This window comes from Salvelinus fontinalis, chromosome 23, assembly GCF_029448725.1.
Source record: "Salvelinus fontinalis isolate EN_2023a chromosome 23, ASM2944872v1, whole genome shotgun sequence".
Taxonomy (NCBI): Eukaryota; Metazoa; Chordata; class Actinopteri; order Salmoniformes; family Salmonidae; genus Salvelinus; species Salvelinus fontinalis.
Genome location: NC_074687.1, coordinates 49,247,726 through 49,265,676, shown reverse-complemented (window position 1 = coordinate 49,265,676; position 17,951 = coordinate 49,247,726). Strand labels below are relative to the sequence as shown.

Sequence of the window (17,951 nt, the reverse complement as noted above, 5' to 3'; positions counted from 1 at the left end):
TTCTAGTGAGATTGCTAAGGCGAACACCGCCATGTTTAGTTTTGCCCAACCTAGGTCGAGGCACAGACACGGTCTCAAGGGGAATAGCTGAGCTGACTACACTGACTGTGCTAGTGGCAGACTCCACTAAGCTGGCCGGCTGGCTAACAGCCTGCTGCCTGGCCTGCACCCTATTTCATTGTGGAGCTAAGGGAGTTAGAGCCCTGTCTATGTTGTCTAACTTACTACCCTGAGACAAGGCTGAGTGTAACCCTTGAAGGTCTCCCCCGCGGAGCAAACCCGAGGGGGGCGCCAACCCGGGCAGGAAGATAACGTCAGTGACACAACCCACTCAAGTGATGCACCCCTCCTAGGGATAGCATGGAAGAGCACTAGTAAGACATTTTCAGATATTACACGTTTCTAATTTTGACAGTGGTTTCATTTCAAGCTAAATTGTACTGTTCGCTAGCTAACGTTAGCTGGCTGGCTCCCAAGCTGACATTATTCGTTTCCCAGAGCCGTTTGCTTTTCTAGTTCGAGCCTAATGTAAGATAGCTAACGTTGAACCTGGTTGTTTAGCTCCCAGCATTTTGGCATTGTTGGCAATTTGTTCATTGTTGTTTAACTAGCTAACGTTTGCTGGCTGGCTCATTAGCTAATGTGACGTGTGTGATCTTAAACGTTGTTTACCTAGCTACGTTCATTGTTTCCCTAGCTAGCTATACGTCTTAAGCTAAAGTGTACTGTTAGCTAGCTAGTTAACATTAGCTGGCTGGCTCCCTAGCTGACATTATTTGTTTCCAAGAGCTGGTTGCTTTTTTAGTTAGCGCCAAATGTTTGCTAGCTAACATTGAATTTGGTTGGTTAGCTCCCAGGACTGTGGCATTGTTGGCATTGTTCATTTGTTGTTTAACTAGCTAATGTTAGCTGGCTGGCTCGTTAGCTAACGTTACGTGACGTGTGTACAACACACCCTTTGAATATGGCCAGTGTAATAAATGTGTGCAAAAAAGCATAATGAAATTGTTGCCAGCAGAGCTGGTTAGGCTGTTTTCATGTTAATCAGAGGTAACTAAATCGTCGGCCAGAGCCTCAAGTGTTCCCGTCTGAATGCTCCGAGAGCGTAACGAGATGGGTGGGGCTAAAGCTTAAGAGGGTGTGAACAATGCTGAATTGATGTAGACAAAGAGCTCTTCACTAGATACCAAAACATTGAAATGCGTTTTTCTGAAAAGTGAGATTACAAGTTGAACAACTTTTGAAGGAGAATTACTTTCACATTGTTCCTCAAATGCAGTGTATGATATACCATTTTGTAGCTCTGAGTCTCTACTTTAATCCAATGTAAAAAACACAATTTCAAGTTTTGCTATCTAAGACCGAATCCAGGTGGTGAGTCACATGAGTCTTCAATATTGACTTAGTCTTGACTTAAAGGTCAAGACCGAGACTGCGTCTCTCACATGGATTGGCAGATCATTGTAGGAGCAAGCCCATGTAATTCTATGTAGGTTAGCAGTAAAACCTTGAAACCAGCCCTAGCCTTAACAGGAAACCTGTGTAGAGGCTAGCACTGGAGTAATATTATTTTTTTTTGGGGGGGGGGGGGGTTCTAGTCAAGATTTTAGAAGCAGTGTTTAGCACTAACTGAAGTTTATTTAGTGCTTTATCCGGGTAGCCCGGAAAGTAGAGCATTTCAATAGTCCAATCTAGAAGTGACAAAATCATGGATTAGCTTTTCTGCATAATTTGACAAACATTTTCAGATTTTTGCAATGTTATGAAGATGGAAAAAATATGTTGTTGAAATGTTATCATGTTCCTCAGAAGAGTACCAGTCAAATGTTTAGACACACCTACTCATTCAAGGGTTTTTCTTTATTTTCACTATTTTCTACATAGTAGAAATGTAGTGAAGATATCAAAACTAACAAATACCACATATGGATACATGTATTAACCAAAAAAGTGTTAGACAAATCAAAATGTATTTGAGATTCTTCAAAGTAACCACCCTTTGCCTTGACGACAGCTTTGCACACTTGGCATTCTCTCAACCAGCTTCACCTGGAATGCTTTTCCAACAGTCTTGAAGGAGTTCCCACATATGTTGAACACTTGTTGGCTGCTTTTCCTTCACTATGTGGTCGAACTGATCCCAAACCATCTCAATTGGGTTATAAATAAATCACAGCCAGTGTCACCAGCTAAGCACCATCAAACCTCCTCCATGCTTCACGGTGGGAACCACACATGCAGAGATCATATGTTAACCTACTCTGCATCTCACAACAACACAATGGTTGGATCCAAAAAATCTCATCAGACCAAAACACAGATTTCTACCAGTGTAATGTCTGGTATGTCTAATGTCTGCTCATGTTTCTTGGCCCAAGCAAGTCTCTTCTTCTTATTGGTGTCCTTTAGTAGTGATTTCTTTGCAGCAATTCGACCAGTTGATGTTGAGATGTGTCTGTGACTTGAACTCTGAAGCGTTTATTTGGGCTGCAATCTGAGGCTGGTAACTCTACTGAATTTATCCTCTGCAGCAGAAGTAACTCTGGGTCTTCCATTCCTGTGGTTGTTCTCATGAGAGCCAGTTTCATCACAACGCTTGATGGTTTTTGTGACTGCACTTGAAGAAACTTGAAAAGTTCTTGAAATTTTCCAGATTGACTGACCTTCATGTCTTAAAGTAATGGACTGTTGTTTCTCTTTGCTTATTTGAGCTTTTCTTACCATAATATGGACTTGGTCTTTTACCAAATAGGGCTATCTTTTGTATACCTTGTCACAACACAACTGATTGGCCCAAACAGATTAAGAAGGAAAGAAATTCCACAAATGAACTTTTAACAAGGCACTCCTGTTAATTGAAATTCATTCCAAGTGACTACACTCATGAATTCCAAGAGTGTGCAAAGCTGTCATCAAGGCAATGGGTGTCTACTTTGAAGAATCTCAAATATATCAAAGATAATTTGATTTAACATTTTTTTGGTTACTACATGATTCCATATGTTTCATTGTTGATGTCTTCACTATTATTCTACATGGTAGAAAAGAGTAAAAATAAAGAAAAACCCTTGAATGAGTAGGTGTGTCCAAACTTTTGATTGGTACTGTATATATATTTCCTGAGCTTTCTTATGTATCCTAGATATAGGACAAGCACTTCAAAATGTTGTTTCTTTTTAATATATTTTGTCATTTTTTTTGCCATTCCATGAATGGTTTTCTGTGCGTTTCTCTGGGCTATATTATTAAATGCCAAATTCAATATGTTTTTTAATTTCTTTAGTAATTTTTGGGGATACCTAAAGTGCTCCTAAAATATATGATCCAGTAAATTATCCATTGTATGACAGTCCTAAAACAATTACACGGCTTGGACATTTAAGAATTCAATATATTGTAGAGGATGTTATAAGATTTCAATCTGCTGGGACCTGCCCTGTATGGAAATGTGTTAATAGGGCAATTCTTTATGACCCTATTTGTTGTTTTTAGCAAGTAAGCGCTTAACAGTTCAATGACAAATACACATGTACAATTGAAATTCTGTGGATAATGTAAGACGGCAATACTCTCTAACATGACTGTATATAGGAAAATAACACACATGAACATGTGAAACGTGCACAACATATTCAGATAAGTAATGTGGTGGAATGTTATGGAATGTTTTTGTCTCTTGTTCTGTCCTGTAGTGGTGCTGATGGAGAATGGGGATGTCTATACGTTTGGCTACGGTCAGCATGGCCAGCTTGGACACGGAGACGTCAACTCAAGGTAACCACTGACATGCACGAATGCAAAAATGGTAAACAGTTGGACACGAAAAAACATAGTTCTAGATGTTCTGTTCAGACAATTAATCGGTTTTAACAGTGTAGGATGGATAGAAGGGTAGGTTGTCAGTGTTTTCCACAAGTACAAGTACAAGTAAACCCGTGGGGGCTTGCCCTCCCATGGTTAGACATATTTACCTTAGGAATGCTTTAGCAAGTTTACCTCCCAGATTGGAAATATTTGTTGTGGTAGACCCGCATGCTCACACCCCCATCCCTAGTGCTTGCATTATTGTTTGCCACATGGCCTTAAAATTGTACCAATTAGTTTTTCTCGTTTGTCCATGCTATTTCAATATATCAATAATAAATCATTAGATTTTTCAATTGTTAATGATGGCGGATTGATTGATTTTCAAGATGAGTGAGACGACAATTATCCAGCCCATTGGGTATTTCACTACACCACCATATGCCATGTTTTGAAATTTGCAGACTGACAGGTTAAAAGTACATTAACATTGTAATACATTGAAACAGCCAGCTTTCTAGCTCCGCCCACAACTTGGGGATTTTATAGCATTTCCAGAATGCAGGATTATTGAGTTAATGTTTGTTTTACACTTAAGGCATGACTCTTGCTGTTGTGCTGTAGAATTTTGGCTCCTATATAATACGTTCTATACATTAGTTTATACTGGGTTAAGCGTACATTTTCGTTAATTGTACTTTTGTTAGTTATGCTCTAACATTCCCTCCATCTTGTTCCAACATCAGTTATTGTTAATTCTTGGTTCTAATAGTTTATATTTCTTTCTAAGAGCTTGTTAGTTGGAGATGCTCTCTGCAAGTTTTTGTATTTCTTTATTTGGTAACACTTTACACCCAGCATCCTAACACGTTATGACACTATTTACAGTGCATGTATTCAGACCCCTTCGCTTTGCCCACATTTTGTTACGTTAGCCTTATTCTAAAATGTATTTATAAAAAAAAAAATCATCATCAAACTACACACAATACCCTGTGATGATAAAGTGAAAACATGTTTTTAGAATAAAAAATGTGTAAAATATAAAAAACCTGAAAGACCTTATTTACGTAAGTATTCAGACCCTTTGCTATGAAACTTGCAATTGAGCTCAGGTGCATCCTGTTTCCATTGATCATCCTTGAGATGTTTTTACAACTTGATTGGAGTCCACCTGTGTAAAATTCAATTGATTGGACATGATTTGGAAAGACATACACCTGTCTATATAAGGTCCCACAGTTGACAGTGCATGTCAGAGCAAAAATCAAGCCACGAGGTCGAAGTATTTGTCCGTAGAGCTCCGTGACAGGATATTGTGTCCAGGCACAGATTTGGGGAAGGTTATCAAACAATATTTGCAGCATTGAAGGTCCCCATGAACACAGTGGCCTCCATCATTCTTAAATGGGAGAAGATTGGAACCACCAAGACTCTTCCTAGAGCTGGCCTCCAGGCCAAACTGAGCAATCGGGAGAGAAGCGCCTTGCTCAGGGAGGTGACCAAGAACCCGATGGTCACTGAAAGAGCTCCGTAGTTTCTTTGTGGAGATGGTAGAACCTTCCAGAAGGACAATTATCTTTGCAGCCTTCCACCAATCAGGCCTTTATGCTAGAGTGGCCAGACAGAAGCCACTCCTCAGTAAATGGCAGATTACAGCCTGCTTGGAGTTTGCCAAAAGGCATCTAAAGGACTCTGACCATGAGAAACAAGATTCTCTGGTCTGATGAAACCAAGATTGAACTCTTTGGCCTGAATGCCAATCGTCACGCCTGGAGAAAACCTGGCACCATCCCTACGGTAACATAATTATTCAGCCCCTTTGCTATGAGACTTGAAATTGAGCTCAGCTATATGCTGTTTCCATTGATCATCCTTTAAATGTTTCTACAACTTGATTGGAGTCTACCTGTTAATTTCAATTGATTGGACATGATTTGGAAAGGCACACACCTGTCTATATACTGTACACAACATTGTCAAAAGTATGTTGAACATCTCATTCCAAAATCATGGGCATTAATATAGAGTTGGTCCCCCCTTTGCTGCTTACAACAGCTTCCAATCTTCTGGGAAGGCTTTCCACTACATGGTAGAACATTGCTGCGGGGACTTGCTTCCATTCAGTCACTAGCATTAGTGAGGTCGGCACTGAAATTTGGCAATTTGGCCTGGCTCGAGGTCAGCGTTCCAATTCATCCCAACGGTGTTGGATGGGGTTGAGGTCAAGGCTCTGTGCAGGCCAGTCAAGTCCTTCCACACCGATCTCGACAAACCATTTATGTATGGACCTCGCTTTGTGCACAGGAGCATTGTCATGCTGAAACAACAAAGGGCCTTCCCCAAACTGAATGAATGTCATTGTATGCTGTAACGTTATGATTTCCTTTCACTGGAACTAAGGGGCCTAGCCTGAACCATGGAAAAACAACCCCAGACCATTATTCCTCCTCCACCAAACTGTACAGTTGTCACGATGCATTGGGGAAGGCAGCATTCTCCTGGCATCTGCCAAACCCAGATTCATCTGTCAGACGGTGAAGTGTGATTCATCATTCCAGAGAACGCGTTTCCACTGTTCCAGAATCCAACGGCGGCTCGCTTTACACCACTGCCACCGACGCTTGGCATTGCGCATGGTGGTCCATGGATTTTGGTTGGGGCATTGCGGGATTGTGTGCAACTGCTTGGCCATGGTAACACATTCCATGAAGCTTCTGCCAAAAAGTTATTTTGCTGAAGTTGCTTCCAGAGGCAGTTTTGAACTCGGTAGTGAGTGTTGCAACCGAGGACATACTATTTTTATTTGCATCAGCACTAGGCAGTCCCGTTCGGTGAGCTTGTGTGGCCTACCACTTCACGGCTGAGCCGTTGTTGCTCCTAGACACTTCCACTTAACAATAACAGCACCATTATAGATGGCGCCGGAGGAGATGGCTGCCGTTTTATGGGCTCCTAACCCTGTGTTTTTTCGCAAGTTATTTTTCCCATAATGTGTCTGCCACCGTCTCCTATGACTGAAAAGAGCTTCTGGATATCAGGACAGCGATTTATTCTCCTCGTACTGGACAAATATTTTTTTCTTTAACGAGTCGAATGCAAAGGGTTTACTTCAGACACCCGACAAGGACCAAATCCCTGTCATTTGCATGAAGAAGAGACTACGATATCGGGGACGTAGGTCGGGGTAGAGAATCTCATGATAAGCTGTTGACCACACTATTTACCAAGAGTCTTGAATCTATATTTTTCTTGGCTGTCTATTTACCACCACAAACCGATGCTGGCACTATGACTGCACTCAACGAGCTGTTTAAGGCCATAAGCAAACAAGAACATGCTCATCCAGAGGCGGCACTCCTACTGGCCGGAGACTTTAATGCAGGGGAACTCTAATCTATTTTACCTCACTTCTACCAGCATGTTACCTGTGCAACTAGAGGGAAGAACAACTCTACACCATCTTTCTCCACACACAGAGACGCGTACAAAGCTCTCCCTCGCCCTCCATTTAGCAAATCTGACCATAACTCTATGCTCCTGATTCCTGCTTACAAGCTAAAATTAAAGCAGGAAGTACCAGTGCCTCGACCAATACGGAAGTGGTCAGATGAAGCAGATGCTAAACTACAAGACTGTTTTGCTAGCACAGACTGGAATATGCTCCGGGATTCTTATGATGAAATTTAGGAGTATTTTCAAACCATCAAACAGGCAAAGCTTCAATACAGGACTAAGATTGAATCATACTATACCGGCTCTGATGCTCGTCGGATGTTGCAGGGCTATTACGGACCACAAAGGGAAGCACAGCCCAGTGACACGAGCCAAATTACTTCTATGCTTGCTTCGAGGCAAGCAACACTGAAGCATGCATGAGAGCATCAGCTGTTCCGTACGACTGTGTGATTACGCTCTCCGTAGCCAATGTGCGTGAGACTGTTAAACATGTCACCATTCAGAAGTCTGCAGGGCTAGACTGATTACCAGGATTACCAGGACAAGCGCTGACCAACTGGCAAGTGTCTTCACTGACATTTTCAACCTCTCCCTAACCGAGTCTGTAATAACAACATGTTTCAAGCAGACTACCATAGTCCTTGTGCCCAAGAACACCAAGGTAATCTGCCTAAATGACTACCAACCCATACCACTCACGTCTGTAGTCATGAAGTGCTTTGAAAGGCTGGTCATGGCTCACATCAACACTATTATCCCATAACCCCAAGACCCACTCCAATTTGCATACCGCCCCAACAGATCCACAGATGATGCAATCTATTGCACCCCACCACACTCCCCTTTCCTACCTGGACAAAAGGAACACCTTACTTGAGAATGCTATTCATTGACTACAGCTCAGTATCACATGACACCGCTCCCAATGGTGTGTTTCCCGCTAATTTGCGTTATGGGACAAACATTTGTGTGAAGCCTACTGCCTTGTGCACCCTGCTGCGCTTATAATATGAAGAAATAATAGTTTAGGCCTATCAACATTTTATGCTAAACGATCTGATATGTTGCATAATCGTCATTGCTTTTTACGTTTTTGGGATGTATCCTAGGCCTACTGGTTGTATGAATTTGGGATCTATCGTCCCACCACTGAGTCTGTTAGGAATAGGCTATTTCTTTCTTGAATAGAACAAGCTGACCAATAGAATAGGTACACTTTTCTACTATGGGGGATAGTAGATCGACATTGGCTAGTGATTTTGCTGTTCGTTACTCATCTTGTTGGCTGAGGAAAGCGCACTGCTGGTGCGCTTCAACGAGCGTCTGCTTCTATTTGTGAAGTTTAAAGCGCTGCAAGTCCCGCCTCTCCCATCTCCTCATTGGTTTTTAGGAGCATATACCCACATGGGTGATTGAAAGATGAACTGAGTTCCACCCTCCTGTCCAGTTGGTGGTGATAATGAAACCTCAAAGTTGGTTGCCAACCGCCATATAAAGTCCGAAGAAGAACCCTGAAGGAGGAGATATTACTAGAAACAAACTCGGTTTACCCTTTTATCTGTGACTTAATTGAGTAGAGGACCTTGTGCATTTCAGGTAAAATAATAGCCCAATTTTTATATCCCAGGACAAATTAGCTAGCAACAGCAAGCTAGCTAGCTAAATTGCCATAAATGTTGAATGCTTTTCGACCTGTCCCCAAATTATTGTAGTTGGTTGAGTTCTTTTTGTTATTTCAACCTGTGTCCTGACCGTATCTGGTGTGGGTGGGCAAAATCAAAATCAACGGTCACACGCGCCCTGTCTAGTCAGCATGTTAGAGTAGTGCTATGCTATATCAGCCTACATTTCTTCTTCTTTGCACAAAAAAAAAATCATTTTATTAACACATTTCATGCAATTCTACTACACTTTGACTGAAGACATTTGCTGAATATTTTTATTATTCGACAAAAATGACAGGGTAGCCTACTCTGCTGACACTGACAAACAGATAAATAAAAACGTTGTCTGATCCATATATTAGGCCTACGAAAAGGGGACACACAAATACAATATGATGTGTACAATATGATGTCCATCTAACCTGGAGGAGGAAATTATTGTCCAAATACAAACAAAAGTGGCACTGACCCAAGGCAGTGAATATGCACACTTACCGGGGATATGGCTGATGTTCTCCAGTGGTGCCAATAAGAAGGCTACTTTTCATTCAATTAAGTTAAGAATTCCGATGACTAAAACACAGATTGGATTTTTTTGATTGCTTTCTCTTTACAGCAATTTGTTTTCCCAAACTATATGCTGCGCACTCTGCCCAAAATGCGGGCCTTTCCGACTGCAGACTATGCCGTTTAAAACAATCAGCAGGTTTTATATTTTTATAAAACTTGTTTTAAAGCTAATAATCCTCTGTGGCCAAATCATGCTTTCTGGTGTAGTAGCTTATTTTGAATGATTTGATTTATTTATGTATAGACAGGAGAAAGCTAATTAGGCTATATAATTTTGGCTAATTACTTTAGGGAAAGCTTAACTTCCACTAGCCTTATGGACACGCTGCCTATGTATTCTGACATCTTCAAATTGCTCATCGGATTTCGGTAAGAATGATGCACCCAATTGCATGTTCTGTTAAAATGAATATTAATCCTGCAGGTCAAACATGAGGACTGTTTCCTTCAGAAATGGTTGTTAACTTGCCACGATACCTCAGAGTATCGCGATACTGGTATCATGACAACACTGGTCCCTTAATGTTTAACCTCAGTTTGTTGGGGTCTAAAGGCTGTCCTTGAACCTGGATAATTAATTATTTACCCCCCTCTGTGCCTTTGTAGGGGTTCTCCCACGCTGGTGCAGGCCCTCCCAGGTCCGAGTATCCAGGTGACAGCTGGTAGTAACCACACAGCTGTGCTCCTCATGGACGGACAGGTCTTCACCTTCGGCAGCTTCTCGGTATGCCACGCAGCTGTTCTGGTCTATGCCCCTATGGTTTCGAGTTTAGATGTCTTTTTTTACACGATGTGATTTTTATGTCACTTTTTTTTCTTGATGAACTAAAACCATTTAATTGTATCTAACCCCAACCATAATCCTTAATTTTCCTTATTGACCCTGTAATGGTCACATCTTTATTGTTTTTCCTCAGAGTGCAATGCTACTTTAAAACGCAATGCCATACCAATGGCATATTGTCTAAATCTATTATTTACTGAAGTCCATACACATTCTTATTGAATGCATAGAGATTAATATTGTGTCCACAGAATGGGGATACTGACTTCTCTTCTTTGTCTTGTTTGATCCTGGTTGTTTTACCTACTTTTGTTGAAGCAGTGATTTCTAAATCATTCTATATGAGATGACTGACACGACTAATTGACTTTTAGTGTAATTTCTAAAATGTTATACACCTCTCCACAGAAAGGGCAGCTGGGTCGTCCAATCCTGGATATGCCCTACTGGAACGCCAAACCTTCCCCCATGCCCAACATTGGTGCCAAGTATGGCCGCAAGGCCACCTGGATCGGGGCCAGCGGCGACCAGACCTTCCTGAGGATCGACGAGGCCCTAATCAACTCGCATGTCCTTGCTACCTCCGAGATCTTTGCTAGCAAACACATCATTGGTAAGTAGCACACCCTCTGCTCACTCAGGTCCAAACCTGAACCTGAGATCAGGACTTGTATTCATAAAGTGTCTCAAATTAGTAATGCTGATCTAGAAGTTTGGCCTGCTAGATCTTAATTAGAAGATTACATGGACGGGGGGACCTGATCCTGAATAGCACTGTTACTCGGAGACACTTTGTGAATACAGGCCCTGAGGACATCTCAAACTTTCAAGCAAAACTCCCATTGACATAAAGATGTGATTCACATTCAAGTTAGGATTGGACCTTTACTCAAATGTCTTTATGTAGAAATGTCTTGTTTTGTGTGGATATATTACACCAAATATATAGTATTTAGATTAATCAATGAACTATCTCCTATGCCATTTTAGCAAGCCTTTCTTAAAAATATACCTCAACGAAAAACCGCATTAGCCTTTAAAGTGGAACTGACAGCATTTTAGCAACATGAAATCTTATTAAAACCTGTTAATATACACCCCCAGGAAGAATACACTTTTGACAAGTGAGTACTTAGATATGTTAATTTTTACATTTTCATAAATTCTTAGTTTTTGGGAATGACTTATACTTAGGTGTTTGAAGTTCTATAGCAATATAGAGTAGGAAAGGGGCCGTGCGTTTGGACAATTAATAGACACTGCAGTAATTAAAACTTAATAAAAACATCTGTCTCACCCAAGACCGGAGTCTACTCAGACAGGTGCGCCTTAGTCAATCAGTAGTCAATCAGTAGTGAACCATGGTCTGTAGTGACCGCTCTAGCACTGAGATGCAGTGACTTAGACCGCTGCGCCACCCAGGAGCCCTCTTTGACACAAATGAGAGAACACCTCACTCTAACCATTTTACTCTATGTAGCAGAGCTGGTTACATGTTATCTACATAGTTTGTGACGATTACTTTTTTTGTCTACGTTTACTGACACGCAGTTGTTCTGCGCTCTGCCACACTCAGATGAGAGTGCTCGGAGTAGATAGCCAGGTTGAATTTGCAAACGCAAGAGATATGAAACAGGATAACAGTCGTTCTTGCTAGCTAAATAAATGACACCTGCGTCTCTAGCTGTGTAATGCCACCGAAAACGATATGAGGGGGCAAAGTCAGTCTCTCACCCACTCCTCCAATGACATTACATGACATCGTCCTAGCAGCTAACTAACGTTAGGCTCCGTACTTTTAGCTTGCTACGTAACAAAAATATTGGTCCCATGTTTCATGAGCTTAAATAAAAGATCCCAGCGCATTTCTCCTTTGCCAAGATAATCCATCCAGCTGACAGGTGTGGCATATCAAGAAGCTGATTAAACAGCATGATCCTTACACAGGTGCACCTTGTGCTGGAGACAATAAGAGGTCACTCTAAAATGTGCATTTTTGTCACACAACACAGTGCCACAGATGTCTCACATTTTGAGGGAGTGTGCAATTGGCATGCTGACTGCAGGGATGTCCACCAGAGCTGTTTCCAGAGAATCTAATGTTAATTTCCCTACCATAAGCCGCCTCCAACGTCGTTTTAGAGAATTTGGCAGTACGTCCAACCAGCCTCACAACCTCAGACCATCTGTAACCACTGCAGCCTGCAGGATCGTCTAAGACCAGCCACCCGGACAGCTGATGAAACTGAGGAGTATTTCTTTGTTTTAAAGCTCTTTTGTAGGGAAAAACAAATTCTGATTGGCTGGGTCTGGCTCCCAATTGGGTGGGCTTATGCCCACCCAGGCCCACCCATGGCTACGCCCTTGCCCAGTCATGTGAAATCCATAGATTAGGGGCTAATTCATTTTATTCAATTGACGGATTTGCTTATATGAATTGTAAATCGTTAAAATGTTTCAATGTTGCATTTGTTTTCAGTATAGATACGCTAGCTTATTAGCCACGTTGTGAATGAATTGTTATCATTGCCCTCGCTAGTTTGATTTTATTGACATTCCCAGCCTTAGTTATATTCACCATTTTTTGTCTAAAATATTGAAACTGAAACAGTGCATCCCGAATGAAGGCTTCAAACAATGTTCCAGGGACTACCAAGAAATGTATTGGTGAATTATATTAATCATGCAGTGAACTACCTCCCTCTATTCTGCCAATAATTCCTCGTACGGCATGGAATGTTGAGTCAGGTAGAATTTATGTTTAAAAATCAAATCAGATCAGATGAAATTGTATGTGTCACATGCGCCGAATACAACAGGTGTACACAGACCTTACAGTGAAATCTTACTTACAAGCCCTTAACCAACAATGCAGTTTTAAGAATATCCCCCAAAAAGTAAGATAATAACAATAGCGGGGCTATATACAGCGGGTAGCGGTACAGAGTCAATGTGTTAATGTGTGGGGGGCACCGGTGTTGAGGTAATTATGTACATGTACAGTTGGAGTCGGACGTTTTACATACACCTTAGCCAAATACATTTAATCTGTTTTTCACAGATTCCTGACATTTAATTCTAGAAAAGATTCCCTGTTTTAGGTCAGTTGGGATCACCACTTTATTTTAAGAATGTGAAATGTCAGAATAATAGTAGAGAGAATTATTTATTTCAGCTTTTATTTCTTTCATCACATTCCCAGTGGGTCAGAAGTTTACATACACACAATTAGTATTTGGTAGCATTGCCTTAAAATTGTTTAACTTGGGTCAAACGTTTCAGGTAGCCTTCCACAAGCTTCCCACAATAAGTTGGGTGAATTTTGGCCCATTTCTCCTGACAGAGCTGGTGTAACTGAGTCAGGTTTGTAGGCCTCCTTGCTCACACTCGCCTTTTCAGTTCTGCCCACAGATTTGTGGAGTTCTACAATTTTTTTCTGAGGTCTTGACTGATTTATTTTAATTTTCTCATGATGTCAAGCAAAGAGGCAGTGAGTTTGAAGGTATGCCTTGAAATACAGGTACACCTCCAATTGACTCAAATTATGTCAATTAGCCTTTCAGAAGCTTCTAAAGCCATTAAATAATTTTCTGGGATTTTCCAAGCTATTTAAAGGCACAGTCAACTTAGTGTATGTAAACTTGTGATACAGTGAAATAATGTCTGTCTGTAAACAATTGTTGGAAAAATTAATTGTCATGCACAAGGTAAATCTTCTAACCGACTTGCCAAAACTATAGTTTGTTAAAACCTGTTTGGGATAGGGGGCGGTATTTTCACGTCCGGATGAAAAGCGTGCCCAAAGTAAACTGCCTGCTGCTCATTCCCAGAAGCTAGGATATGAATATAATTGGTAGATTTGGATAGAAAACACTCTGAAGTTTCTAAAACTGTTAAAACTATGTCTGTGAATATAACATGCGAAACCCCGAGGACAAACCATCCAGGATTTTTTGTTGTTGAGTTCACTGTGTTTTCAATAGTTTTTTTTATGGGAATCTAGATTTCTGAGGCATCTTGTTGCAGTTCCTAGGGCTTCCACTAGATGTCAACAGTCTTTAGAAATTGGTTGAAGTTTTTCTTTTGAGTAATCAAGAAGTATGGCTGTTCAGACTGAGTGTCGAGTCTAGTGTACTGTTGTGTTTAGGGCGCACGACCTGGCGCTCGCTCCACTTTCATTTTATCCGTTATTGAACATGGTTTATTCCGTCTTAAATTTTAGCTATTTTTTACATTTTAAAATACCTAAAGTTGGATTAGGAATGTTGTTAGAAATGTTTGGACCAAGATTACAGTTAACTTATTAGATAATGTGTAGTGATGTTGGGCGAGTTGGAACCGGTATTTTTCTGAATCAAACGCGCCAAATAAATGGACATTTTGTGGATATAACGACGGAATTAATCGAACAAAAGGACTATTTCTGATGTTTATGGGACATATTGGAGTGTCAAAAGAAGATATTCAAAGGTAAGGCATGAATTATATAGTTATTCCAGAGTTTTGTGTCACGCCTAGTGGGTTGAAATATGATTGTCATGTGTTTGTTTGATGGGGTGCTGTCCTGAGATAATAGCATGGTTTGCTTAGCATGGTTCGCCGTAAAGCCTTTATGAAATCTGACACGGTGGCTGGATTAACAAGAAGTTAAGCTGTATTTTGGTGTATTGCACTTGTGATTTTATGAAAGTTAAATATTTCTATTTTATTTTGAATTTCGCGCTCTGCAATTTCACCGGATGTTTTCGAAACGTTCCGCTAGCGGAACCCCTAGCCGTAGAAGGTTCAAGAAATTTGTGGAGTGGTTGAAAAACAAGTTTTAATGACTCCAGCCTAAGTGTAAACTTCCGCCTTCAACTGTAGGTAGAGTTAGTGACCCTGCGTAGATAATAGAGTAGCAGCAGCATAGAAGAGGGTGTGGTTGAGGGAATGCAGATGGGTCTGTTTTGCCATTCGATTAGCTGTTCAGGAGTCTTATGGCTTGGGGGTAGAAGCTGTTTAGAAGCCTTTTGGACCTAGACGTGGCGCTCCGGTACCGCTTGCCGTGTGGTAGCAGAGAACAGTCTATGTCTACGGTGGTTGGAGTCTGACAATTTTTAGGGCCTTCCTCTGACACCTGGTATAGAGGTCCTGGATGGCAGGAAGCTTGGCCCCGGTGATGTACTGGGGCTCACGCACTACCCTCTGTAGTGCCTTGCGGTCAGAGGCCGAGCATTTGCCATATCCGGGAGTGATGCAACCCGTCAGGATGCTCTCGATGGTGCAGCTGTAAAATATTTTGAGGATCTGAGGACCCATACCAAATCTTTTGTCTCCTGAGGGGGAATAGGTTTTGTTGTGTCCTCTTCACGACTGTCTTGGTGTGCTTGAATCATGTTAGTTTGGTGATGTGGACGCCAAGGAACTTGAGGCTCTCAACTTGCTCCTCTACACCCTCGTCAATGAGAAACCTCTTATGAAGTTGGTTTTGTAGCATCAACTGGGAATTGTATCTTTTTGACTGATATATATGATTCTGTTTCATAACTGCAAAGTAGCTAACATGCTGTCAGTTCCACTTTAAAGGTCCAATGCAGCAGTTGTTATTTAAATATTAAATCATTTCTGGGCAACAATTAAGTACCTTACTGTGATTGTTTTTAATTAAATTCTCAAAAAGTAACAATGAATGCTTCATAGCGAAGGGCAATTTCTCAAGCGAAGATTTAGCTAGGACCATCTGGGAGTGGTCTGAGTGGGGAGGGGAAAACTCTCTTATCGGCAGAGAGGTTTAAATGCTCTTAATCAAATCAAATCAAATTTTATTTTTCACATACACATGGTTAGCAGATGTTAATACGAGTGTAGCGAAATGCTTGTGCTTCTAGTTCCGACAATGCAGTAATAACCATCGAGTAATCTAACCTAACAATCCCACAACTACTACCTTATACACAGAAGTGTAAAGAGATAAAGAATATGTACATACAGAAATATGAATGAGTGATGGTACAGAACGGCATAGGCAAGATGCAGTAGATGGTATAGTGTATACATATGAGATGAGTAATGTAGGGTATATAAACATAAAATGGCATAGTTTAAAGTGGCTAGTGATACAAGTATTACATAAAGATAGCAAGATGCAGTAGATGATATAGAGTACAGTATATACATATACATATGTGATGAGTAATGTAGGGTATGTAAACATTATTTTAAGTGGCATTGATTAAAGTGGCTAGTGATATATTTCAAAATAAATTTTCATAAATTCCCATTATTAAAGTGGCTGGAGTTGAGTCAGTATGTTGGCAGCAGCCACTAAATGTTAGTGGTGGCTGTTTAACAGTCTGATGGCCTTGAGATAGAAGCTGTTTTTCAGTCTCTGCTTTGATGCACCTGTACTGACCTCGCCTTCTGGATGATAGCGGGGTGAACAGGCAGTGGCTCGGGTGGTTGTTGTCCTTGAGGATCTTTATGGCCTTCCTGTGACATCGGGTGGTGTAGGTGTCCTGGAGGGCAGGTAGTTTGCCCCCGGTGATGCGTTGTGCAGACCTCACTACCCTCTGGAGAGCCTTACGGTTGTGGGCGGAGCAGTTGCCGTACCAGGCGGCGATACAGCCCGACAGGATGCTCTCGATTGTGCATCTGTAGAAGTTTGTGAGTGCTTTTGGTGACAAGCTTAATTTCTTCAGCCTCCTGAGGTTGAAGAGGCGCTGCTGCGCCTTCTTCACAACGCTGTCTGTGTGGGTGGACCAATTCAGTTTGTCCATGATGTGTACGCCGAGGACCTTAACTTACTACCCTCTCCACTACTGTCCCGTCGATGTGGATAGGGGGGTGCTCCCTCTGCAGTTTCCTGAAGTCCACAATCATCTCCTTTGTTTTGTTGATGTTGAGTGTGAGGTTATTTTCCTGACACCACATTCCGAGGGCCCTCACCTCCTCCCTGTAAGCCGTCTCGTCGTTGTTGGTGGTAATCAAGCCTACCACTGTAGTGTCGTCCGCAAACTTGATGATTGAGTTGGAGGCGTGCATGGCCACGCAGTCGTGGGTGAACAGGGAGTACAGGAGAGGGCTCAGAACGCACCCTTGTGGGGCCCCAGTGTTGAGGATCAGCGGGGTGGAGATGTTGTTACCTACCCTCACCACCTGGGGGCGGCCCGTCAGGAAGTCCAGGACCCAGTTGCACAGGGCGGGGTCGAGACCCAGGGTCTCGAGCTTGATGACGAGTTTGGAGGATACTATGGTGTTAAATGCTGAGCTGTAGTCGATGAACAGCATTCTCACATAGGTATTCCTCTTGTCCAGATGTGTTAGGGCAGTGTGGTTGCGATTGCGTCGTCTGTGGACCTATTTGTTTGGTAAGCATATTGGAGTGGGTCTAGGGTGTCAGGTAGGGTGGAGGTGATATGGTCCTTGACTAGTCTCTCAAAGCACTTCATGATGACGGAAGTGATTGCTACGGGGCGGTAGTCGTTTAGCTCAGTTACCTTAGCTTTCTTGGGAACAGGAACAATGGTGGCCCTCTTGAAGCATGTGGGAACAGCAGACTGGGATAAGGATTGATTGAATATGTCTGTAAACACACCAGCCAGCTGGTCTGCGCATGCTCTGAGGACGCGGCTAGGGATGCCGTATGGGCCGGAAGCCTTGCAAGGGTTAACACGTTTAAATGTTTTACTCAT

At 41.8% G+C, this 17,951-nt stretch overlaps 1 protein-coding gene across 26 annotated transcripts in view; it reads left to right on the top strand.

The window, feature by feature from the left end:
• Positions 1-17,951, top strand: part of LOC129821430 (E3 ubiquitin-protein ligase MYCBP2) — a 294,275-nt gene that overhangs the window by 136,905 nt on the left and 139,419 nt on the right. For all 26 annotated transcript variants that reach the window (XM_055879088.1, XM_055879085.1, XM_055879096.1 and 23 more), the window contains 3 exons: positions 3,693-3,774; positions 10,104-10,221; positions 10,690-10,894. In XM_055879088.1, coding sequence (XP_055735063.1) covers positions 3,693-3,774; positions 10,104-10,221; positions 10,690-10,894 — 405 coding nt within the window. The remainder of the gene's footprint in view (positions 1-3,692; positions 3,775-10,103; positions 10,222-10,689; positions 10,895-17,951) is intronic.